At 42.9% G+C, this 25,153-nt stretch overlaps 1 protein-coding gene across 1 annotated transcript in view; it reads right to left on the bottom strand.

Moving 5' to 3' along the window:
• Positions 1-3,755: 3,755 nt before the first annotated feature.
• cacna1fa (calcium channel, voltage-dependent, L type, alpha 1F subunit a) overlaps positions 3,756-25,153 on the bottom strand; it is a gene marked incomplete at its 3' end in the record, with an annotated part of 62,610 nt that continues 41,212 nt past the window's right edge. Inside the window, exons 29-48 of the mRNA XM_080732954.1 lie at positions 24,226-24,336; positions 23,983-24,066; positions 23,679-23,699; positions 23,041-23,172; positions 20,005-20,070; positions 19,456-19,547; positions 17,993-18,152; positions 17,065-17,192; positions 16,086-16,182; positions 15,154-15,256; positions 14,734-14,835; positions 14,030-14,160; positions 12,903-13,148; positions 11,831-11,931; positions 11,357-11,374; positions 9,591-9,884; positions 8,863-9,392; positions 8,145-8,242; positions 4,864-5,214; positions 3,756-3,962 (exon numbers count right to left, since the gene is read on the bottom strand). Of these exons, the coding sequence (XP_080589080.1) occupies positions 3,756-3,962; positions 4,864-5,214; positions 8,145-8,242; positions 8,863-9,392; positions 9,591-9,884; positions 11,357-11,374; positions 11,831-11,931; positions 12,903-13,148; positions 14,030-14,160; positions 14,734-14,835; positions 15,154-15,256; positions 16,086-16,182; positions 17,065-17,192; positions 17,993-18,152; positions 19,456-19,547; positions 20,005-20,070; positions 23,041-23,172; positions 23,679-23,699; positions 23,983-24,066; positions 24,226-24,336 (3,072 nt within the window). The remainder of the gene's footprint in view (positions 3,963-4,863; positions 5,215-8,144; positions 8,243-8,862; positions 9,393-9,590; positions 9,885-11,356; positions 11,375-11,830; positions 11,932-12,902; positions 13,149-14,029; positions 14,161-14,733; positions 14,836-15,153; positions 15,257-16,085; positions 16,183-17,064; positions 17,193-17,992; positions 18,153-19,455; positions 19,548-20,004; positions 20,071-23,040; positions 23,173-23,678; positions 23,700-23,982; positions 24,067-24,225; positions 24,337-25,153) is intronic.

Here is a 25,153-nt window from a genome sequence, read left to right as displayed (position 1 = left end):
CTTGGCCGCTTACTGCTCGATAAGAGGATCAGGGTAGCGGTGGGAGGGCGGCGTCTCATCCGGAACAGCCCCGTGCACGGGGGGGAGACAGGCCGCCTGCAGGGAACAGCCTGTATGTGTGTGTGTGTGGCGTCACGATGCTCGTTCAGGGCATGTGATGCGTCGGCACGCCAGTGACGTGACTGACTGCCTGGACAGTGGTGGAAAGTAACCAAGTACTTTTACTACTCAAGTAAAAAATAGCAATAGCCTACTGAAATCAGTGCAATAGAAATACACAAGTCTGGAATTCAAAAATGTACTTGAGTAAAAGTAGAAACGTATAGGCCCTGCACAATGAAAGTAGAAAGTATTCTTTATGCAGACTGTTCCATTTCACAAGTTCAAAATGGAGCTATACAAATATTAGATCTGCTATTTTCAAATGGCCGAAATGTAGGGCTGAAGTGGTTAATTAATGTAGGCCTATGTTTTGTAATTCAAAATCTAAAAAGTAACTCTAGTTTTCAAGTAATTGTAATGGAGTAAAATTTAAATATTTGCCTCTGAGATGTAGTGGAGATGAATTAAAGAACAGAAAATCCTGGTCTCAATAATGCCTCCCCCTGGCCAGCCGGGGCGCTTGATGGAGGGGAAAGGAACTGGTTGGAATAACGTGTTCCTTCCACGCACTACGTCCATCCCGGGGAAATCCCCCCTGTCAGGTGAAAAGAAACAACTTGGACTACTCATGCATTGAAGGAAGCATGAGGTTAGTCCGTTGTCTCCCCAGGCGCGGCAGAGGGAGAGCAGAGCCCAGGATTACATAGGCAATTGGCACTGGGTGAAAATGGGTTGCAGAATCGTGGGATAAAAATTATATATAAAAAAAAAATTCAGAAAATTGGAAATACTCAGGTAAAGTACAGATACAAATTAAGTACAGTACTGTTAAGCAAATGTACTTACTACTTAGTTACTTTACACCACTGCTCATGTAGCCTACCATTTTGAGGTATTCTGCATAATGAGTACTTTTACCTTTGACACGTAAATTGATAAGTACATTTAGAATACAGGCCTTTTACTTGTAAGAGTATTTCTATATCGTGGTATTGCTACTCAAGTAAGTCAATAATCTGAGTACTTCTTACTCTGCCAGTGATTGGACAGGGACGGGAGATGGGGCTGGGCCATCTGACCAATCACGAGGCAGGTTTATTCTAGGGAGCTGTGAGACTGCCTGCAGGCTGCAGCCCTAATACGGAAACAACATGCATGGTGACTGTTTGTTACGCCTGAGTAGACTGCAGCTGATAGAGCACTGGATCTGACTCAACCTCTTGCATTCCAAGGACCCCCAGTTTGATGTGTGTGTGGTTTATTGATTATTTTGTATCTCTCGCACCCCAATTTATGATAAGCTATTGTAACTGTCTAAGAGAGCAGCCCAACCCTAATTGTTATTTCTATTCCACCCGGTCTTTATTATTTAGTATTACTATTATATGTATTAAAATGTCCTTGCTGTTGTATTCATCGTCATTTGTCGGGTGGAAAACTTGTATGTCCAAAACCGTTCGTTTTGAAATGATCATTTAAAACATGACTTAAACTGGTGAAAACAGCTGATCTACAAGCACACATGCTCGTGGTGCGAGCCGTTGTGTGCTTGTAGATCTGCTGTTTTCACTACTTTTGTGCGATGGCCTTGTATGATGAAGCAGGGCTTTACTTATGAAAAATTGTACAAATTTGACGTTATGTTAGTAGAGTGCAAACGGAACCAAATGGACCCATAAGCCCGTTCCATTTGCACTCTCTCAGAGTTACAGACCCTTAAGGGTCCATTTAGGACCTGGTGGTCACTGGACCCGACGTCGAGAAACGTAAATGAGATTACATCGTAAAGTGAGGTCGCTTAACCACTTTCAACCTTTCAACATCCCTGAGCTTGTAGATCATCAATGTTTGCAGTAAAAAGTAAAAACTCTGCACTAGATATTTGTCAGGACTCCCAGCTTGAAACCGGGACGTTCTCGAGGCAAACCGGGACATCTCGTTAAATTTGCAAATGATGTGTTCTACTGTAGCACACAGCCTGTGTCTGTCCCTTTGAAAGCACTGCTTTTCAAACCTGCAACCACGTATAGCAGTTTGATGGAACTAAAAGATGAATTCTTTAATGTTGAAAACCTGAGACTCTGAGCTCAGTGAGGATGGAAACATCGCTAAAATAATGTGTTTTTTTTCCACATGGAGCAGTAGAAATTGAGTTGTGAGTCTTCCTTTCCCTAACGAATTCTGGCTCAGCACCAAGAAAGGGGGATGTGCGTTAAACTGATCTTGAATGTAAAACCAGATGTTTCTCTTCTACCTTAATGTTGAAAACCAGATGTTTCTCATCTGCCATGCAACTAATGGCCAGTTATGTAATTCACACTTTCCATATGATAGATGCTTCTCCAAGAATCCAATGTATCAGCATATTTGACATGAAAAACAACAGTAGACATTATATTTTGGATAATATTGTGAATTAAAAAGTATTATGTACAAATCTGAGCAAAGAAACAACAACAACATACGCTCATCCTGATATGATAATCATAAATATTCAAGGTCTGAATGTCTTATAGAATTAATGTGCTCTATTTTCATACAAATATTACAAATGTGAAGTAGTTGTTTAAGTACAGTAGAAAACAAGGACGCAAATCGTAATTCGTAAAGATCGTAACTTTCCTAAAGAATGCTAAAATGAAATAAAAAGAAAATGACTGACTGAAACGTGATTTAAAATGAATGATTGCAGAACAATGCAATCATGTATCAGAGACCGTTCTGAGCCCTGCGACAGACGGTCCTATGGACCTCAAGCTCACACAGTAAAACCCTGAGCGTTCATTTAACTCAGAGATAGGGGTGGGCGATATGGAGATAAATATTGTACAATGTCTCCACGATATGCCTTTTCAGAGGTATCGTATATATCGTGATACAATGAGGGAGCCTTATAAAGAAATCCTGATGAATCGTTAATACAGAGATTCATTGCAGAATTGATTTAAACCTGCATTTTGGTCTAAATCAGTGGTTCTCAAACTTTACAATGTCAAGGTCTCCTCTTAACTCTGACAGTATACAAATGAAACCAAATGGACCCGTAAGGGTCCATTTGGTTTCATTTGTATGCTGTCAAGAGTTACATACTTGTAAGGGTCAATTTAGAACTCCCAAAAGGATCTTTTTCTTTTAGTTTGTGTTACCTTATAGGTGGTTGTACCGTTAAGTAACTTGAAAAAAATCCATAAAAATCAACACGAAAAAAGAATCGTGATAAGATTGTGTATCGTGATACAGCTTAGAAAAATATCATGATATTGTAATTTTCCATATCGCCCAGCCCTAGTCAGAGAGAGTACAAATGTAACCAAATGGACCCATTTGATTACATCCGTACACTCTCAGAGTTGCAAAAGGATAAATCAACACTTACTTTCATTCACAAACCATGCCTTAACAACCTTGTACGACCATTTCTCTGGACGGTCCCAGTAGGACAGAAATAGGAATGATGTGAAAGAGATATATCTCTATTTCCGCATCGCTACACTACTACTCTTCCTCCCAAGTCAACATGAGAGATAGTAGATCCTCTCTCCAAATCTTGTGTTTTTTTCCAGATAATGCCCTTCGCACTGCATAAAACACAACCCTTTGTGTACGACGTTCAACCTTCACACTCACACAGTCCTTTGAGTTCCTCGTTGGTGTCAGTAAGAAACCACACAGTTTATTTCATCCGCCAGGTCATCTTCAAAGCGTCCCATGGATTGCCTAGCACCGCGCACGATCAGGTCGGCGGCGGCTGCCTCCATCTCGTCCAGGGTCAGGTGACAGGCCTCGGCGATCTCCCGCTTGGCAAAGTTCACAAACTTGGGGTCCCTGGCGTAAATAGCCAGCCCCTCTGATATTAGGATCTGAAGAGAGTGAGGTGAGAGTGAGACATGAGACAGGGATGGTTTTCTAGGCTTTTCATACAGTTAAACACCATTTTATTTCCCACATGTTGGGCAGAAAGAATGTTAAAGCTGCCATCAGTAAGTTTCATATATCCTAACCAGGATTTGGACCTTGAGTATCCAGCGTGGTTGACCACGTCTACCACACTTCCTGCAAGACAGAATCCTTGCTTAACCACAGGAGCAGATCTACAACTGCAAAACGTGAGCTTGTAGACCTGGTCTTTTTGACGAATGTACGCCCCCCAAAATAGGGATTGTTAAGTTAATTCAAATTGTCAAAGTGTAATTTAAAGAAAATTAAACCCATTTAGACCGGGTACGCATTATTGTGTGTTATTTTATCTTTAACTATTAAAAAATAGTAGATATACAAGCTCGCCACGCAGCGAGCTTGTAGATCTGCTATTTTAGAAAAATCGCGAACATTTGAATTTTGAACCCGATTTTGACCCGATTCTATAAATGTCTTTTGAATCCTTATAAGGTTTATTTAGAAAAATACATGTTTCTATGTCAGTGGTTCTCAAACTCTTATCATGTCAAGGACCCCTAGAATTATATGAATTTGGCCGCCAACCCCCGTCTCAAAATATTTTGTATCAGGGACCCCCAAGAAGCACATATTTGAGTTACAGATGTTCAATTTAAAAATGAGATATTCAAAGATTTGCACACATTTTCATGATTTTTCAAAAATAGCAGATCTACAAGCTTGCAGCGTGGCACTCGGTGCCACGCTGTGAGCTTGTATATCTGCTATTTTTCAATAGCTAAAGCATTATAATTCTAGGCTTAAAGGTTTAGTTTTAAATGGATTTTAAACATCCCTGTTAGGATTGTTCACATCTCAACTCACCGACTCCACCAGGCTGTCAGCGCTGCCTCTGTCCACGAAGCCCGGGCTGACGGGAGGCATCCTCATGCTGGTGTAGGTCCTGGCCCGCCCGGGGTACCAGGGCCCCGGCCGGTTGGCCCCCGCAGGCAGGCTGGCGGAGCCGTCGCCCCACAGGGTCTGCTGGGCGCCCGTGGTCTCGTCCACCAGGACCATGGGGGTGTAAATGAGCTTCCCCCTGTGCGCCGACGGCTGGCCGATGCCCCCTCCCATGGCTCGTGGAGTGGAGTTGCCTCTGGATCCTGCGGTCTGGGCCCAGGAGATGGAGGACAGCGAGGAGACACTGCTGCGCCTGGAGTCCAAGCTGTGCTGGGTCTGAAGACGACACATATAGCAATACAAACCGTTGTGACAAGGGCTGAGAATATCCGTTATTCTCTTACGATTCACTTTCACGATTAATCGAATGATCTCGAAGCATGTTTTTTATTTTACTTTTTATAATCAACAAATCGATGTTTTACGTCTTATAAACGACAAAAATAATTGATTGGTCTGATTACCAATTTAAGCCCTATATACTTTGTTGATAGTGTCGTGCAACAACTGCAAGTTTTGGAGCGGCCATAGCTGAACGGTTAGGGAACCAGTTCCCCTGGTTGTCCCTGGTTTGATTCCCGGCCACGGTAGCAATGTCGATGTGTGTCCCTGAGCAAGACTCTTAACCCCTAATTGCTCAAGCGCTCCTTGTGGGCAGCGAAGCAGCTGGGTTGGGCTGCAAATACTGAATTTCCCTCGTGGGAGGAGTAGGTATCTATGATCTATGTAGACTTTCTTATAATCTTTTGAAAAGAAAGAAAGAAAGAAAGAATGAAAGAAAGACTGATCTGAATCAAACATACTAAAAGAAATCCCCCCTCTGTAATTGTATGCCCCTTTTATGACACGTTCATGCTGTTGAATGTGAAAAAAATAGAAAATGACCAAAAAGTAGTTTGTTTGTTGCCAATGGGAAAGGAGTAGTAAATCGCCTATTTTTAGCATGTCTTCCCGCTGTCACGGCCGTGGCCGTGTGACCGTGTCCCAGCACATCCCAGGGTTTGTCCTTGTTGGTATGTGTGCGTGGGTGTGGGTGGGCGTGGCTTGCTCTCACTCACTCTCCTGGCCAAGGGTTGTCGCACCAAATTCTGGGCCCTGGGTACAAGGATTCACTGCGGGCCCCCCATGAATGTTCTTCATAGGGAGGAGGGTGTTTAACCCATTTAGACTGGGAACGCATTATTACGCATTATTTTGTGCTTTAACTATTGAAAAATAGCAGATATACGAGCTCACAGTGTGGCACTGAGTGCCACGTTGCGAGCTTGTATTTGAATATTTCAGATCCTTCTAAGGTTTTTTGAAAAACCTAGGTTTCCCATCTCAAAATATTTAGTTCCAGGGTTCCCCCAGAAGCAAAATTTGAGTTATAAATGTTCGTTTAAAAAATACATAATATATTCGAAGATTTTCACGCATTTTCAAAAATAGCAGATCTACAAGCTCGCAGCGCGGCACTCGGTGCCGCGCTGCGAGCTTGTATATCTGCTATTTTTCAATAGCTAAAGCATAAAATAATTAAGGCCCCTACCTCCACCTTGGGCCCTAGTAACTCAGTCCCACTTCCCCCCCCCCCCCCTTGTGACGCCCCTGCTCCTGGCACCCTGCTCTGCTGGCACACCTGCCCTGGGTTACATCATCACCTCCCTCGGTTCACACACACCTGACCTCATCTACCCCGGCTCTTCATTCACTCATCGCCAGATCCTGTATCACGTGTTCAGGCCTATACTCTCCTGGAGAGTTCACAGGTCTGTCACAATTATTACATAATCGCTTGATCGCAATTATTTGAGCTACTGTAATCGCAATTATTTCATTTCCCGTCGTTATCTCCACATTGTTGTCCATGCCTCAGGGGCGTCACAAGGGGGGGGGGAAAAGTGGGACTGAGTTACTCGGGCCCAAGGTGGAGGGGCCTGGAATTATTTTATACTTTAGCTATTGAAAAATAGCAGATATACAAGCTCACAGCTCGGCACCGAGCTGCGCTGCGAGCTAAATATTTTGAGATGGGGGTCCGTGGCCAAATACATATCATTTTGGGGGTCCTTAGGCTTTACATGAAATAGTTTGAGCACCATGCACTGACATAGAAACACAGGTTTTTCAAAAAACCTTACAAGGATTTGAAATATTCAAAGACTTATTTTTCAATAGTTAAAGCACAAAATAATTGAAGTGAATCCTTGTACACAGGGCCCAGAATTTGGTGCTTCACCCCTAACCACTTTCAACCTGGTAGCACTATTTTACATTCTGCATATGTAGCCCCCATAGTTAATACAGCCAAGACCCAGCAGCACACAACAGCCCTGCCAATCGGGCTCAGCCGTAGCCCGTATCGGGCTCAGCCATATTGGCACGACGGGTTGTGTGTTGGTCTGGCGAGTGGGAGCCCGGGTTCAATCCCCGCTTCTGCACATCACTACATATACATACAATATACATTTAAACATGTTTTATCATGTACTGTATGCACTAGTGAATAGACTACTAAACTATTCTTGTGTGTGCCATGGAGCCTCCTAAGAGTCCACTGTGCAGGGTCAGCCAGTGTGACATTAATATTTCTGTATGGATCTCTTGTTTAACTGCGAGCAAGTGCAGGCCCCTCCTCTGACCCTCTCTCTCCCCCTGAGCCCGTGGTATCCAGCGGGACATGCATACAGCTGTCACACTATGATGAAGTATCATTCATGAACAATGAATGCCTTTCTGTGCAGTAGGCCTACTGGTAGAGTGTTGGGGGCTATTTGTCTCATTCTTCATGAAGAAGCTAAAGTTTAAAGTTTAAGAGTTTAAGCCAAAAGGCCTATTTCACTGGGCCAGATAAACAGATACAAAAAATAAGTCTGATGCTCGAACTTGGCTGACTGCAGAGTGAATTTGTCAACTTACTGTACTGTATATGATGAAATGCATGTGCACATAGAGCCCTGTATTATGACTGTAATATCCCTTGTACAGTCTGTCTAAGGAGGTGTTTAATTGTATCCGTTGTACTGTCTAATGACTGTATTACTATGTATTGTATGGAAACGGATGTATCTAATAAAAAGAAGCTCACTCCTAGAGGCTGAGCTCATTCAGGCCAAGACAATGTCTTGGGATTGACCAAGCATACTAGAATATCAAGACACTTGTTTGCAATACTTTATTACAAATTGTGATTGTGTCATTGTGCGTGTGTGTGTGTGTTAAACCTGTAGTCGGGGTGCCGGGGTCCCTCGGTAGGGTCCTGGGGTGGGGAGATCAAGGCTTTGCTGCCTCAAACACTGGAGGTTAAATGCCGGCTTTCGACCTAAAAAGAATCACGCAGGTTTCATTATGAAAACCAAAACCAAACCTCTCTCACGCTCAGTGTTGATTTTGTTGACTAAAACTATGACGAAAAAAGTTTGTCGACTGCGTTTTTTTCACTGACGAAAACTAAACAAAAACTAAGCTGTGATGACTAAAACCAAGACTAAATATATTGACAATTTCGTCAACAAAATAAAAACTAGACTAAAACGTTAGGGAGGGACTAGTGGAGAAGAGAGTAATTTTATGTTTGGTTGCTCTCAGGTGTTGCATGCTGAAAATAGCCGATCTACAAGCTCACAACACGTCGCGCTGCGACGCGTTGTGAGCTTGTATTTTCAGCACACAACCAAGTGTAAAATCAGTCATTACGATGCCATCAAGGCTTGCCAAAAATACATTTTAGTTGACTAAATCAACTGTATATTTAGTCGCCTAAAATCTTATGATATTTAGTCGACTAAAATAAGACTAAAACTAATACTTTTCAGGTGACTAAATTATGACTAAAACTAATTGTCATTTTATTCAAAAGACTATGACTAAAACTAAATCAAAATTTGCTGTCAAAAACAACACTGCTCATGCTTCACCGCAATTTATTTGAACAAGACTTACCTAAAGGAATGTTAGGAAGCATGCGTCTCCGGACAAAACTCAAGTCACCGTTTTCGGTTCCGTTGTAGCCGTTTCCGTTGAAGCCGTTTCCACTATAGCTGTCGTTGAGAGACATGCTGCCGCCGTCCACGCTGTAGTCGTCGTTGTACCCGCTCCCGTTGTATCCGTTTCCAGCGTAGGAGGACACACTTCCTCCGTTCATGTCTGTGCCGTTGTAACCTGTTCCATTGTTACTGGTGACGTTGTAATCTGTGACGTTATTACTGGTACCGCTGTAACCTGTTCCGTTGTTACTGGCGACATTGTAACCTGTTCCATTGTTACTGGTGACATTGTAACCTGTTCCATTGTTACTGGCGCCATTGTACCCTGTTCCATTGTTACTGGTGACATTGTACCCGGTTCCATTGTTACTGGTGACATTGTAACCTGTTCCGTTGTTACTGGTCTCGTTGTAACCTGTGCCATTGTAACCGTTTGCACTGACACTCTCCGCCGGGCCAGGCGTAACAGCTGAAACTTCTGCATATCTAGGAAGTCAAAGTAAAGTTATGATTACAATGGAAAGCGACCAGCGACAATGTCATTGTTGTGTCACTCACACACACACACACACACACACACACACACACACACACACACACACACACACACATACACACACACACACACACACACACACACACACACACACACACACACACACAGGACTCTTGTTTCCTTCTCACCTGTTGTCTGTCTGTTCTGTGCTGGTGACGTCCACTTGACTGTAAGAATACTGTGTCGTTACGGTGGATACAGGTGTCGTTACGGTGGATACAGGTGTCGTTACGGAGGATACAGGTGCAGTTTCTTGCACCGCCACCGGGGCAGGCTCTGCTTCTGGAGCCGGCGTGACCACAACCTCTATAACTGGAGCTGGTTCTACAGCTGGAGCCGGTTCCGCAGGAACTTCTGCAGCTGCAGCCGCAGCCTCCGCTTGGCCTGCAGCCTCTATCATCTCGCTGAGGATGTCAGCCATCCTGGGGAACGGGATGCAAAACGGGATGTTTAAACCAACGGTTATATGCGAGGACGCTGCTGCGCACTGAAAATGTCACATCTGTAAGCTCATAACGCAGTGTTGTGCTTGCGTACTGAAAATAGCAGATGTACAAGCTCACAACGTGTTGCGCTGCTTGCACGTTGCTTTCTTGTAGATCTGTTAAACTAGAACATGGGTCTTCAACAGGGGGTCCGGGACCCCTAAGGGGTCCTCAGAGTTACTACAGGGGGTCCTCCAAATCTTTGAGTGATTGAAAGTTTTTTTCTTCTTTCTTTATATTAACCACTTGGACCCTAGCGTCCATATTCTGAGAACTTTAGACAAAAATAGCAGATCTACAAGCTCACAACGCCTTGCAACGCGAGGCGTTGGGAGCTTGTAGATCTGCTATTTTTAGCAAAGAAGTTTTGTGTAGAGGGGGAAAAGAGCAGACTAAGGACAGAGTGAAAGGTCAAGTTTATTAAGTATTGACGGTTCAAGAGCTTAAATCTGAAAACTCAAATTGACATGAATCCAAAATACACTGATGATTGTGCTGTCAAACGATGAAACTATATGGAATCTATGATAGGATAGTGGGGGTCCCTGCTTCATCTTTCTCTCAACTTAGGGGTCCTTGGCCTGAAAACGTTGAAGACCCCTGAACTAGAACATTTTGGATTCTGTTTCTGATTTATAGGTCAACACATTATGAACTTATAGATGCTATAGTGCTATTTTCAGTGTGTGATACCGGCACCGGGCCCTCAGGACCGGGAGTGATGTTTGAAGAAAGACTGAACTAGTGGTCAAATCTGATACTGCTAGCTTAGTGCACTACTGCGCATGCTTCTATGGCCTTAAAAACCCTAGTGTACTTGCTTTATTGGCACTTATGGGCCAAACCTGTAAGGAGGGGAGCATGCACTGGGTGAGCAACTTTCATTGAAATGAAAAACAACTCATTCTTAAGCTCATGAATGCGTTGCATTGTCATGATATGCGTCACATTTTTGGCTTGAAAATCAGTTGTTGTTAGCAAGTGATACTGTTGTGTGGTGGAGTATAGATTATGTTAGATTATGTGATACAGAAATAGTAATCATGACAACAAACTCAAAGATGCAAATAACAAATATAGCTGCAAGCAGGAACAATGGGGGCCAAGCGATATGCCATATGCAATATGCAAAATGAAATGTGCAATAAGCGCAATAAGCCATAGCAACAGGATAGACTGAATTTGTTCATAGCATGAAAGGATAGTCAAATAAGGTAATAAACTACAAAATAATGGTAAATAAATTCTCATCTATGTTATCCGTGCCTAAGCATGACTTGAATGACTTGAACCTTGTTTACCCAGCAGTCAAAAACATAACTTAATTGTTTTTGCATATGGAACAAAAGACAATTTTTGTGTTGTATAAGTTATAAATGGAACATATTAGAAATATTCACACCATATACCTTTGTTGTTTCGATTTTCTGTAAAAACAAATATAAATAAAATAAAATGTCATTATAAAAATATATATATCAATGTACATGATCATCAGTAAAGCCATTATTCAATTGACAAAATGTTAGAACCTCCGCCTATATGCAGTGGCCGGGGGGTTATGTTATCGGCCCATTCCATTAGTCACAATAAGTCCAATCCCAAGATGCACCACAATCTTTCATGGGAAGATGTGGTGTAAATTGTAACAAAGAAATTGCCGGCTTATTGTGTCTAAAAATACATATTTAGCCACCAGTACGCATGCCCCCACCCGATCGCTAAAACAATAGAAAGCAGTAAATGAAAACATTTTAACATTTTCTTTTCTCTAATTACAATCTAAAGTATGAACCCTTGTTGTCCTTTAAGAAGGTTTGAGAACCAGTGATACAGAGTATAAATCAACAAGTGTGTGGACTGATGTGATAAAACAAACACACCTGGTGGGAGCGACGGGCTCGGACTTAACGGGCTGTTCCACAACGATGCTAATGGCTGACATCCGAGTTTCTGGCCTCTGCTCCACTGGAAGACCCGTCACCTGCAATTATTTTTGTTATTTCATTAAAGGGAAACTAGGTAACTTTAAGACTATTTTTAATATATACAGTATGTATAAGTGTTGCCAGATGTACGATAATTATCGTATTTGTACGATAATTTGACCCTCTGTACGATGTACGATCAATAAATCCAAAAATGCCCAAATGTACGATAATTTCGGCATATCACCAAAAAGAGCGTGAATTCATTATTTTCCCTGGCTGCTGATCTGGGATCTGGTTTGGCTTCCCAAAATAAGCCGGGAAATCAATCAATCTGACCATAGATCTGTACTTGGAGGCATTAAAAACACCTGTTGCATCTTTCCAGACCAGTTTCAGGCTTTTATTTGTGTAAGCTCCAGGAAGTTGCCTGCCTCCACGCAGCATATCTGATGCGTTGTTGTCACGCACAAGTCTCAAACAAGGTTGTTTCTTACACTAAAGACGCATTTTTTGGTGAAATTAAGTTTTTACGCGAGTGATTTCTCTTTTTTGGCTGTGTACGATAGTTTCATGTCAAATACGATAATTCTGAGCCTCCGGTACGATAATTCAACATTTCCCATCTGGCAACACTGGTATATACATTTTTTAGCAGTCATGCATTTTCCCTTTATCAGTCACTATATTATTGTGCTGGGGTGTTTCCTCGCAGAAAGACACATCCCCCTGGTTGTATTTTGGTTCTGTTCCACTGTTTATGTTGACATAAACAATGGGAGGGGGGAATGTGTTTGTATACACCAAGACTCGCCTAGTTCCCCTTTAAAGAAACATATCGGATACTGACAAAGGATATTATTTGATAAAAATTCGCTTCAGTTAGTTTTGTAACCACACATTACAGTTTCAGTTAGCCATCATTGTATTTTATTTAACTCAATTTTTTTTTTTTCCTTTTTCCAATTCCAGTTTCAATTATTTCTAGTTATTTCTAGTATTGACTTATTGTAATAACCCCGCTCACCTGTTCGGTCACCACGCCGCCATTGGACACCTGGGCCTTGGCTTCGTTGAAGAACGCGTCGGTCATCTCTTCCAGCAGGTCGTTGGGGGGCAGGGGTGTGCTGGCGGGGCTGGGCATCACCGAGGTGCCCGGCTCGCTGTCGAACACCTCGCCGTCTGTCGTCTCTCCACCCTCCTCTTCCTCCATGTCGAACTCCATCGCCAGACGCATCTCCGGAGCCAGGTCCTGCAGCGTTCGCAGCCCTTGCTGAGGGAATAGACCAGATCAGAATGATTCTTTTCAAATCTTTTTATTGAAATTCAGTGTCTGTGTCGCATTGAGGCAGGTATACATAATGACACCCCAAATCCCATTCCTGTCACAGTAAGAGTACACTTATGGGCCCAAAATAGCATGAGATCTGAGGGCTATCATAGTACATAGAAGTCAAGTATAAAAAGAAGAAAAACCTGCCCATAAAGTGTAATAAAAGAAAAAGATTTTCTCCCCTCCATATTCCCAATTTAGTGTTTAAACCAATTCCCCATGCCATAGGGCTCTACACTAGATCTATCCCTGCTAATCCGTCATTGGGAGGGTGAAGATAGCAACGGGTCTCCGTTGCTATCTCCGGTACCCGAGCCGTCATGCCACCATCTTCTTTTCACCTGGCATTGAGGAGCATCACCAGGGGGCGTAACACACTATTCTCCCCAGTTCCACCCCTCTCTGAACAGGTGCAAAAATGCTGGATGCAAAATATTATTTGTGGGTTATTGCTAAATGAGGCTAAATGTGACGAGAAATGTACAGACGGATTACCACACACTTGCGTCCTGTTATGAAGAGACACGCATGGGGGAATTTTGGTTGAAATGGAAAAACAACAGATGCAGAAGTAACTTCTGCATTGTAACTTTCATTTCTGCATTTGTATTCAGTATTAAGTTATCATGGTGGTGATATTATGGTCACTTTCTCGCTTGACATCTGTTAGTGCTGACTCATTAGATTAGGAGTAGACCTGTTAGACAGAGGCCTATAGGGGACGACTGTATGGTCGTATAATTTACCTCGCGACAATAGGTGGCAAGTTAACAAAATCACACAATCTGACCTGAGAAGAAGAAACAAGGATTACAGGGTACCTGGAGACTGAGAGAAGCTGCCCTGTCCTTCTTCTTGCTCTTCCTCTCCCTCTCCTTACGCTTACGGAACTTTTTAAAGTAGTCCTGGATCAGGAAGCTGGCATAGAACTTTCCACAGGTGACCTCATCCCCTGAAGAGAACAAACATGTGTGTGAAATGGAAACCCTTGTTTTATATGTGATATGGATTAAGCTGGCAAATGGGGATTACGTGGTTAGTTACCTACACCAAGCTACACCAATTTATACAGTTCCATCTCTGACCTAAAGCCTAAACACAATTGTTTAACCATGTACCCAATATACCTAAACATAACCACATTTAACGTAGTAGCTAAAACATAAAGAACCTTTTCAACAAACCTATCTCCACTCTGAATATTTGCGCATTGCATTGTTGTGCCCCCAAATAATTGTCAAAACACTAAGATTTTTTTGATGATATAACACTAATATAAAAATTATTCCATTCATCCAAGCCTGAACACTATTGATTGATTGAGCATTAAAATAAGCTTGCTCTGAAAGAACACGCGGACCACCACTTAACAAAGTGTTCAGACAGGTGGTCCACGAAGGCATCCACAGGATCTGCGAATGCTTGAGATTTTCAAGTGGGCCCTGAACTGATCCAGAAAAGGCTGGGAACCACTAACTTATAGAGTACCACATATTATGACCAGATGACAGTACTGTCGGTTTACCTCTAGGTGGCGGAATGATTTCATCAATGAGCTTTGGCTTGGTGCGCTTCCATAGTTTTTTAATGATGATCTTCAGCTCCTCATTCTGTTGATCAATGGGACCTAAATGGACAGATCAATACACAGCTGGGTTGATCAAAGGGTTTTGTGTGTGTGTGTGTGTGTGTGTGTGTGTGTGTGTGTGTGTGTGTGTGTGTGTGTGTGTGTGTGTGTGTGTGTGTGTGTGTGTGCGTGCGTGCGTGCGTGCGTGCGTGCGTGCGTGCGTGGAGAGAGAGAGAGAGAGAGACAGAGACAGGGTGGAGACACACAGACAGACAAGAAGACAGACAGACAGACAGACAGACAGACAGAAAGAGCATTCACAAAGAGTGTACAGTATGTGTGTGTGCGTGTGTGTAGTATATGTGTAAGAGGCAGAACCTTCTGTCTTAATCTTCAGTGAGGTGCGCACGAGAGCAAACAGAGTGGCGCTGAAGGTGACAGTCCCATCAGGATGCAGAGGTACATTCATGGCAACCAGTCTCTGAGGAGAGAGACAGAGAGAGACAGAGAGAGAGAGAGAGAGAGAGAGAGGAGTGGGTGAGTGAGTAAGCTATAGTAGGCCACTAATTGGATTGCTGGCAGGTAATTGGAGACACACACCAGGGGGGGATGGGGGGATAAATTCTACTGACCGCTTGAATTTATCTACTATCGCTGGCATCACACAGTCTAAGACTGAATATCATACCATCATACCATATACAGTACAGTATATACATACATATATGTATATCGTCGTTGTCGGGTGGAAACCTTGTATGTCCAAAACCGTTCGTTTTTATCATTTAAAATGTTTTACTAAACTAGTGAGAACAGCCGATCTACGAGCACACAACGCCTCGAGGTGCGAGGCGTTTTGTGTGCTTGTAGATCTGCTGTTTTCACTACTTTTGTGCGACGGCCTTGTCTGATGAAGCAGGGCTTTACTTCGCAAAAAACGTACACATTTGAAACTTGGAGATACGAGGTTTCCGCCCGACAACGACGATATACTGAATATAAATTATGTCAAATGTACATCAGCTTTTTGGGCGGGGCTTAGCCTGGACACCAGACAAATCTGCCATTGCAAAACTAAAATTGCCGTCGGCAGATTTGGTCTGGCACCGCCCAGTTGTGATTGGATTTCACTCCCTCCGAAGTAGTGAGGGACCAATCAGGGTCCAGTATGCAAATGTTGGCCGGGTTTATCACCAGAGAGGCATTTTTTTTATTCAGACCTTGGAAAATGCAGGTTCCACACAGAGATTCCAGACTAATATCTAGGCCGTGATATTAGTCTGGAACATGCCAGGCTGGGCGGGGCTTACCTTGCAGGCCACACGGTGAGGGCAGAGCTTTCCAAAGCCGAGAGGGGGCTGAATCCTGCGCAGCATGGTCACCACATCAATGTGTTTTATTCGACCTCTGGAAGCAGACAGAGACACGTCATGGAATATACAGCTGTGGGAGGCAGAGGCTGTGTTTCTCTACATAATAAATATAACTAGAAAGATGCAATTCGAGGAAACTGCTAGTGTGGTTGCACTGACACGAGTCGCGAGGAATCCGCTGAGAAATGAATTCCATCTTAGCATTTATATTATAATATTGTGATGACATGTGAAGCGTGACTAATCCTGTCTGATTGAACATGATATTGTCTAATAAGAAAAGGGACAGAAAAGGTCCATTGGCTTCAAAGGACTTTTGGGTTTATACAATGTTAAATGAAAGGTTTCTTTAGGTGACATAAAGGTTGTCTGACCAAGAACAATAGTCTGGTTGCCAATAGCAACCACACTAAACTATATCTCTAAATGTACCGTATCATATCTATCTCTGACATCGACACTGACATTAGTATGTGATTTTTGAACAAGTTATCCATCTTTTAATTCTGCTTAGAGTGTAATACTCTGATTTTGTGTTCTCTTATGTTTTGGTTTTGTTTGATATTCGAAAACTTGTGGAATAAAAGTATTGTCCCCCCCCCCCCCCCCCCAGGAAAATATTATGATTGTGAATAATGTTGCGACTTAAAACGTATTAATCATTTTGTTTACCTCTGTAAGCTGACGTCAGTCATTACAGTATCCAACAGTTTCAGTTGGGTATGGTACTTTTTACCCAATATATTCTTGTAAGGCAGCCATAGCATTATAATATTGCAGACTAAATGATGACAGGGCCTTTGCTGCCTCACAAAAGTTAGGAAGGGAAATAACAAACTTTATGCAACAGACTGAGGTGTTGTAAAAATGCAACATCTAGCGGCTGAATGTTCTCTAGTGCCGTTTGAAGTCTTACGTGGCCTCAGGGTCGTAGTCGGACCAGACTCGCTTAAACTCGTCCAGGTGGTGGGTCCCCAACACGGTCCAATCTCTGGTCAGGTACTCAAAGTTATCCATGATGACAGCAATGAACAAGTTGATGATCTGGAGAGACAAACAGGAAGAGGACTTTCGTTCTGCAGAAACAATATTCTTGTATTTTTAACGACGTGGCTCTGCAGGAGTCAGGCCGGATACTGCATAAGAGCATGTGTGTGTGTGTGTGTGTGTGTGTGTGTGTGTGTGTGTGTGTGTGTGTGTGTGTGTGTGTGTGTGTGTGTGTGTGTGTGTGTGTGTATAGAACACAGATTTCATAGCTCTAGAACACCGCTTCACTTCGAACCAAGGTTTGATTTTTTTGTTGAGATTCTGAAATCTTAACTCCCCCGAGTCCCCATCTTTAAACCAATCCAGTGACTTTGATTGGTGCAGGGCTGAGCATTGATCAGATTGTAAATACCATAATTTATCTATTTTGCTGCAGATTAGGTTATCATCCCTAACCCTTAAATTCAACAAATTCTTTCAATCGACTAAAATCTTTTTTTATTTGATGACCTTCCTGCCCTGGCATTTGGCCTTTGTGCCCTCAAAAAACACCAAAGGCCAAGTGGCCTTGCCCCTAAAATGACGAAATTCCAGGCCTGGATGAAACCCTTTTATAATGAATGCTTCTGCACTTTATTGACCACACACATGTACATACTGGTGCAGTCCGTATAGGCTACATCTAGACCAGGCTTGGGTCTGCTGCTGGCAATGGCCAATGATCAATGCACATGTGCAACTTTCACATTAAAATGGGTCAATCAAAAGAAAAATGGACAGACAGACAGACAAAACCTAACGACAGATCTCATTTTACAGTAGCATTTCTTCGTAATAGAAAATGGAGAGTGTCTCACCAGGTAGGCGCAGAGCATGAAGAAGCTGATGAAGTAGATGTATGCCAGGTTGCTGCCACAGCTGTACTCTTCTCCAGGCTCCGTGTCGGCCTCGGGGTCACAGCGTCTCCCTGGCAGCGCTGCCAGCATGATCTCCTGCCACTGCTCTCCTGTAGCACACCTGGAAGGAGGAGAAGAATGCAACAAACCATGTTAGCATCATGGCCGCCATTTTGCTCTAATGTCACACTCAGGGTGGGAACCGTTATAGACATAATATTCATATAGATACTAGTGCATTGGCTGGTCGACTTGTACACAGGGGTGTAGTTGTCCCGATTTAAAATGAAGCAAACACAGAACTGAAGTGGCCGCTAGTTGCGCTGTTCTTGCACCAGAAGCCATAGGATTCCATTCATTTCCCCTGAACTTTTACATTTGATTTTCTTACCTTAATAAACATTGTCATAAATACTTTATGGTTACTGTCACTAGTTTAAAGCCTCATTTCAATCACCATGATACTGTATGCGTTTTGTTAAAATATGGTCCAATTTATGTTATTTTTTATGTTATCCACCTGTTTCCGCGGGAGTTTACTGGAGATTATTTGGACCACACTTCCGGTTTAACAGCAGACATACAAGCTCACGTCGCGTCGCAGATGCAACCCGTTGTGAGCTTGTAAATCACACTCGGCTGCGGCGCCGGAAGCTCGGTACAACGTCTGCGCAATGCACTATGGGGCGTTGGAAACCCGTGGATAGGCTTGTGATGATTCTTCTTTGTGTGCTTTATTTTCGGCAAGCTCAAGACAATGTCCCATGCATCCCTGCGGTTGCACGTGACCGCTGGCAGCCAATAGCATTCGAGATGGTACCATTTCTACCAATGAACGTTGATTTCTACAATGATGGCGGCACCCATACAACGGCCAAAAAAAGCTTCATTTGCGCAGCATAGAAACCAATGGCTTTCCACTGTCCATATTTTCTTTACAGTCTATGCTTGTACATCTATGTCACTGCCATATTGGAAGGGAAACCTGGCCATGACTGCAGAAAAATATATCTGAGCTGTACTGTATATTATAGTAAATACCTGAGACTGTTTTATAAAGAATACTGTTATTATCTACATAAGATAAGGTGTTTTGGTATGAAAACCCACATTTTCTTTATTTGACGGGTATGCTATATCATAACTGTCTGACATTTGCAACAAACCATTTGAAAGTCAGATGAGAATTCAACAAGTTATGATGGTTGTAATTGTGGTGAGACCTACTGCTGCAATAGTCATACATGGGGCATTTACATTAGGACTAATGGCCTGCCCCTGTCAATATTAATGCCACATTGACGCGTACGTCTCTCAGATGAACAGCAGCGGCCAATACAGCATCTACACAGGAACCCTGAGTTCGATGTGAGAGCAGAATGGCCGCCGTTTGAAAGGTCAGGTTCTTGTTCGGTCTTTCGCACCTGAAGAGCACCAGAACAGCCATGAAGAAGGTCTGGAAGTTACAGTTCCTGTTGATGTCGGTGCTTTCATCAATGGCCACCTTTCCAAACGTCTGCGAGGAGAAAGAACACACACCACTCTGAACATACAAACACAGGTGAGGTCGGCTGGCCGCACCACAGGGAGCCCCCCCTCCCATCCCAGCAGGACATAGTCATGGGTTTCTGTGCCGCTTGAGGGCAGAACACAACACAGCACTCTTTACAATGTATCTGGAATGCATCCTTCTAGTCACGATCGTGCACTGTAGTGAAAACAGCCGATCTACAAGCACACAACGCCTCGCACCGCGAGGCGTTGTGTGCTTGTAGATCGACTGTTTTCACCACTTTTGTGCAACGGCCTTGTACGATGAAGCAGGGCTTGTGTACTTTGCGAAAGAACGTACACATTTGAAACTTGGAGATACGAGGTTTCCACCCGACAGCGACGAAATGCAATAGACTACTATTTCAACTCTTTAACTCTGCATCAAGCAAAGTCATATTCAATGTGTACAGGATACTCACCTGCATGCCAATCACAGCATAGATGAAAAATATCATAGCAATCAGCAGGCCGACGTAAGGCAAGGCCTAGGAGGAATCAGAATACAAAATAAAATAAGACCTTCAACTGTCCTGTTTAAGCGTGTGTGCTGCCCTGGTAATAATCTGCTGTTGGCTGGTTTTGGAGCCAGACAGGGCCGGACTGGGACATAAATTCGGCCCTGGCATCTTGGCCCTGACTGGCCCACCACAATCTGCGCCGACCGAACATAGAAGATCTACAAGCCCACGTGTCGCTGCATCGACACGCTGTGGACTTGTATCTGCTGTTATATGTTTGGGCAGGACTCCTGCATGGGTCCCTAGCCTGTGACTGGGCTACTAGGCCAGTATTCAGATGATAGACAAGCGAGTGGGCAAATCATGTGTCTCTCTGCTCTGTGGGCCGGTGCTACTGAAGGATTGGCCCTCTCCACTTAGTGGCCGTACAGCCCATGACTGTAACTATCCTAAAATGGTGTCCAAAAAAGAAATTATAAAATAATAAGAAAAAAAAAAATATTGTATAGTCGGCCCACCGACCATGATATTGCTACACTTGCAATTTGACTGGGAAATTGCAAGTGTAGTTGCCGTGACGCAAGTCACACTTGCAAATTAATTAATTCTGTCTTACCATTTGAATTTTCCCCATTCAAGTCAATGGGTGAAAACTGAAAATGTATTCACTAATAAATGAATGGCCATATATAGTCATTAATTGTCCGGATTGGTCACACTTTGCGGGACGTTTGTGCTGCCAAACACATAAGTGGCAGCTGCACATATAGCAGCACTGCATTATTTTACAGAGGAGAACTTGATGAATAAGAATAAGTCTGTGTTGGTTCAGTTCTGTAAAAATGTTCCACTGGACGATCCATCTGAAAGGCACAAAGAGATGCTGCAACGCTGCAGTGACAGTTGGACAGAAGGTGTACGCCTTTGGAAGAGTCAGTGATAAGGACAGTGATCGGATGGGTGTGCACATCTTCAACACAGTGTCTTTGCGCTGGACAACTGTGGCCCCAGTGAAAAGAGGAAAACACCAACTTGAGGTTCCCTCTGGGCGCTGGGGCCACACGGCTGTGCTGATTGAAGATACCGTCTACATCTGGGGAGGGTTTCCTTATTGCAACATGCTTTATGCATTTAATGTCAACACCTACGTATGCTTCAAACCCAGGGTTTCTGGGACTGTTCCAGATGGGAGGGGCTACCACTCAGCCTGTGTCTTGGAGAAGGTCATGTATATTCATGGAGGATTCATGGATTCTCAACGCACTAATGACACCTACAAGTTGGACAGCAACACAATGGTCTGGTCTTTAATTAACACCGGAGGTACTCCACCTCATGATTCATGTCGTCACTCTGCCACCATCATCGGGACCAAGATGGTTGTATTTGGGGGCTGGATGGGTCAGTACTACAACACCATCAGAGTGTTTGACATAGAGACCAACTGCTGGATGAACAAACCTAAACAGATTATTCCAGAACAACATGTGATTTCATCAGCATTTGTTTACAATGGACAGCTGTACATTCTGGGCCAGAATCTGTGGGAATTCAATCCAGAGACCCTCTCCTGGAAGAAGGTTAAGACCAAGGGGAAACGCCTCCTGTCTCATATGAGTAGTGCAGGTGTGTGCTGTTGCATGGTGGGAGATCGCATCATCCTCTTCGGAGGAGACAACACCCCTGGTGACCTGTATGTCTTAGACTTAAGCCCAGGCCTGAAGACGCTATGTAAGCTAGCGGTTATTCAGTACGGTCTAGAGCAGTCAAAACTCCCACACAACATCAGGTGGGAACTGGCTGCCATGACTACCAATAACCAGGGACGTTTTACATAAATAAAAAATGAACCCAGTCGAAGCCCGTTGAAGCCGGTCAACATATCGTTGACATATGGCCCGAGTACATGCCACCAAAACTGTGGGACGAGTACTGCTGCAAAATAAAGTTTATCCGGAAAGATCGATGCATGGAAAGAAATAATAAAGTCAGACATGTACTATAGTGTGGTCAGGGCCGGACTGGGACATAGATTCGGCCCTGCCATCTTGGCCCAGACTGGCCCACCACAATCTGCACGGACCGAACATAGAAGATCTACAAGCCCACAACGTGTCGCTGCATCGACGCGCTGTGGGCTTATCTGCTGTTATTATGTCCTGGGTCCCTAGCCTGTGATTGAGCTACTAGGCCAGTATTGAGATGATAGACAAGCGAGTGGGCCAATCATGTGTCTCTCCGCTCTGTGGGCCGGTGCTACTGAAGGATTGGCACCTCTCCACTTAGTGGCCGCACAGCCCCAAAATGACTGTAACTATCCTAAAATGGTGTCCAAAAAAGAAACGATATAAAAAAAATCAAACCTTGGTTCGAAGTGAAGCGGTGAAAGTTTATTCTATGTGTTCTAGAGCTATGAACTCTGTGTTCTAGATCTATACATTCTTCTGTGTTATAGATCTATACTTTCTATGTGCTTCAATTCTATATTTTTATGAATTCTGAATGAATGAATGATTTTATCTGGAGGGCCGAATTGTCATGTGAAGCTTGACCAATCCTCAATTATGGACGCACGGGACACACATATTTTTCAAAAAAAGAAAGAAAATTGTCATGTGAAGCTTCAAAGTATGGTCTCATTGGACATTTTTAATCATCCAATCATCAGACCGGGACGGACGGGACACACATATTCTGGATGTACAGGATAGATAAAACCTGTTCATTCTGGACTGGAATGACCATATATGGACATGTATGGGACACACAAAGCCACTCCTTGGAAGCAGCTTTCACCGCTTCAGAAATAAAGCCAGATGCCCAGTCCACCCCTGGTGCCAGATGATGTCACTAACTGAGTTGAGAGTCACCTGACTAGAAAACCATCCAACAGCAGATGGCCTTTTCAGTACATTACTTTTCACACATATCTGGGTTTGGTTATCCTCTAAGTATACAGTAAGAAACTAATAATTACTTCCAGTATACAGTACTGACCTGGAGGGACTTGATAAAAGTCCAGAGTAGCGTTCGAATGCCCTCCCCTTTGCTGAGCAGTTTGACCAATCTCAAGACTCGGAACAAGCGGAAGAACGTGATGGACACTTTGCCGCTTTCTTTACCTCCACCCTGCGTATAAAAGAACAATAGTTCAGAACTCATGTGGGAGCCCAGGAGTTTAAACAGGCCGGTCTCCTGCCAGTAACAATGAGTAAACAGTTAAAACAATCATTATGTTTGTTTGAGGTTAAGTGGTAACTGGTAAAAGAGTATGCTATTTGAAAAGAGATGACAGACAGTGAATCATATAGCATGCTATTGTCTTTGCGTCCTTTCTCCTTCTCTAGACATAAACATGCAGTTTGGAGGATAATATAAAATGGAGAAAAGGTTGTCTGTCATTTTGTTATTCTGTCCTCATCCATTTTTCTCCTGGGCCAGTTGACCAGTCATTCTAAAAATGCACATGGGAATTCACCTCTGACATAGGCAGTGGCAACTGGTCATTTTTTTTTGCCTCGGGTATAGGCTAATTAATTTGAGAGTGAAATGAGACAATCTAACTTCAGTGCAGGTCAGGACATCTGGAGCTTAAATAGTGTGTGTCCATGTGTCCGTGCGTGTGTGTCTCTTACCTCAGGATGGGCCCCGCCTCCCTACATCAACATTCCAAAGATTCCAGACAGCATGTAGGATGAGGGTTGAAAACAGACATAAAAAAAAACATTAACATTTTATAATCCCAATGTCACAAACAATGTCTGCTACAGGGTTAAGTAATAAGTAATAAGCGTTTATGGTTATTTTATATTTATGCAGACGTTCAGGGATAACTACTGCTGACTAAATGTGTACAGTAAAAACTATTATAAATCTACAGCAACCTGTATGATGACTGCTGTCACCACAACAACTAAAACCACAATGCCACAAACTCACGCTTAGTTCGGAAACTGCAATGTCCAACACACTGCCCACCACGATCAAAGCGTCAAACGAATTCCAGGCATCGATGAAGTAGTGCTGTGCATAGACCACCAATCATTAATCTATCATTAGCATAATCATATCAAACAGCAATCACAAAATGAGTGAGTCTTGTGAATTAATATGGTCAATTACATCTACCAACTGTTACTGTAACTGTATTAATATTCTTTTTTTTTTTTTTTCTAAGCTCACATGTGCTCGCAGTGCCATCAGTTTGATGATCATCTCCACTGTAAACACGAAGGTGAAGATCAGGTTGAGCATGTCCATGATGGATGTGAACATTTTGGACTGTTCATAATGCTGAGGGAACAAACATGAAAAAGAATGATGTTAAAGGGGTGTACGCGATATCTTAATAATAAAATAACCAAGTGTTAAATGCGATGGCTAATACAGTGGTTCCCAACCATTTCCGAAAATTGAACCTTGGACCTGAACCACTTTGGAAATTTGGAAAGTGTTCACGGTCCACCCATCTGACCACTTTGATGGGTGGGCCACGTGCATTTTCAGGAGCATCAATCAATCAATCAATCAATCAATCAATCAATCAATCAATCAATCAATCAATCAATCAACTGTTTTATTAGTATCACTATGAAAACACATTTTATTTTTATCTATTTTAGTTTGTAATTAGAGAAAAGAAAAAGTGAGTGTTAAAATGTTTTCATTTGCTTCGTTCTATTGTTTTATCGTGTTTAACGTGCACAAATGTGGGGCATGCGTACGCATGGGGGCATGCGTACAAGTGGCTAAATATGTCTTTTTAGACACAATAAGCCAGCAGTTTCTTTATTGCTATTTACAGTAACAAGCTTCTAGCCCCCATACGTCACATCCAACCTTGAAAGGTTGTGTTGTTTCTCGGGAATGGGCTTATTCTGTGTAAAATGACATATTTAGCCACTTGTACAACCACTGAAATAAGAATCTCTAAAACAATTGAAAGAAGAAAATGAAATAATTTTAACACTCATCTTTTATATTCTTTAATTACAATCTAAAATATGAACCCTTGTTGTAAAAAACTAAAGTTATCCTTTAAGATAAAAGTCAGTGCTTTTCTGCCAATTATTTTGGGGCCCACTTGCAATACCCTCGCAGCCCATCGGTG

The sequence above is a fragment of the Nannobrachium achirus genome (genome assembly GCF_963921795.1).
Source record: "Nannobrachium achirus genome assembly, chromosome: 9".
Lineage (NCBI taxonomy): Eukaryota > Metazoa > Chordata > Actinopteri > Myctophiformes > Myctophidae > Nannobrachium > Nannobrachium achirus.
This window is presented reverse-complemented; position numbering and strand designations above follow the sequence as displayed.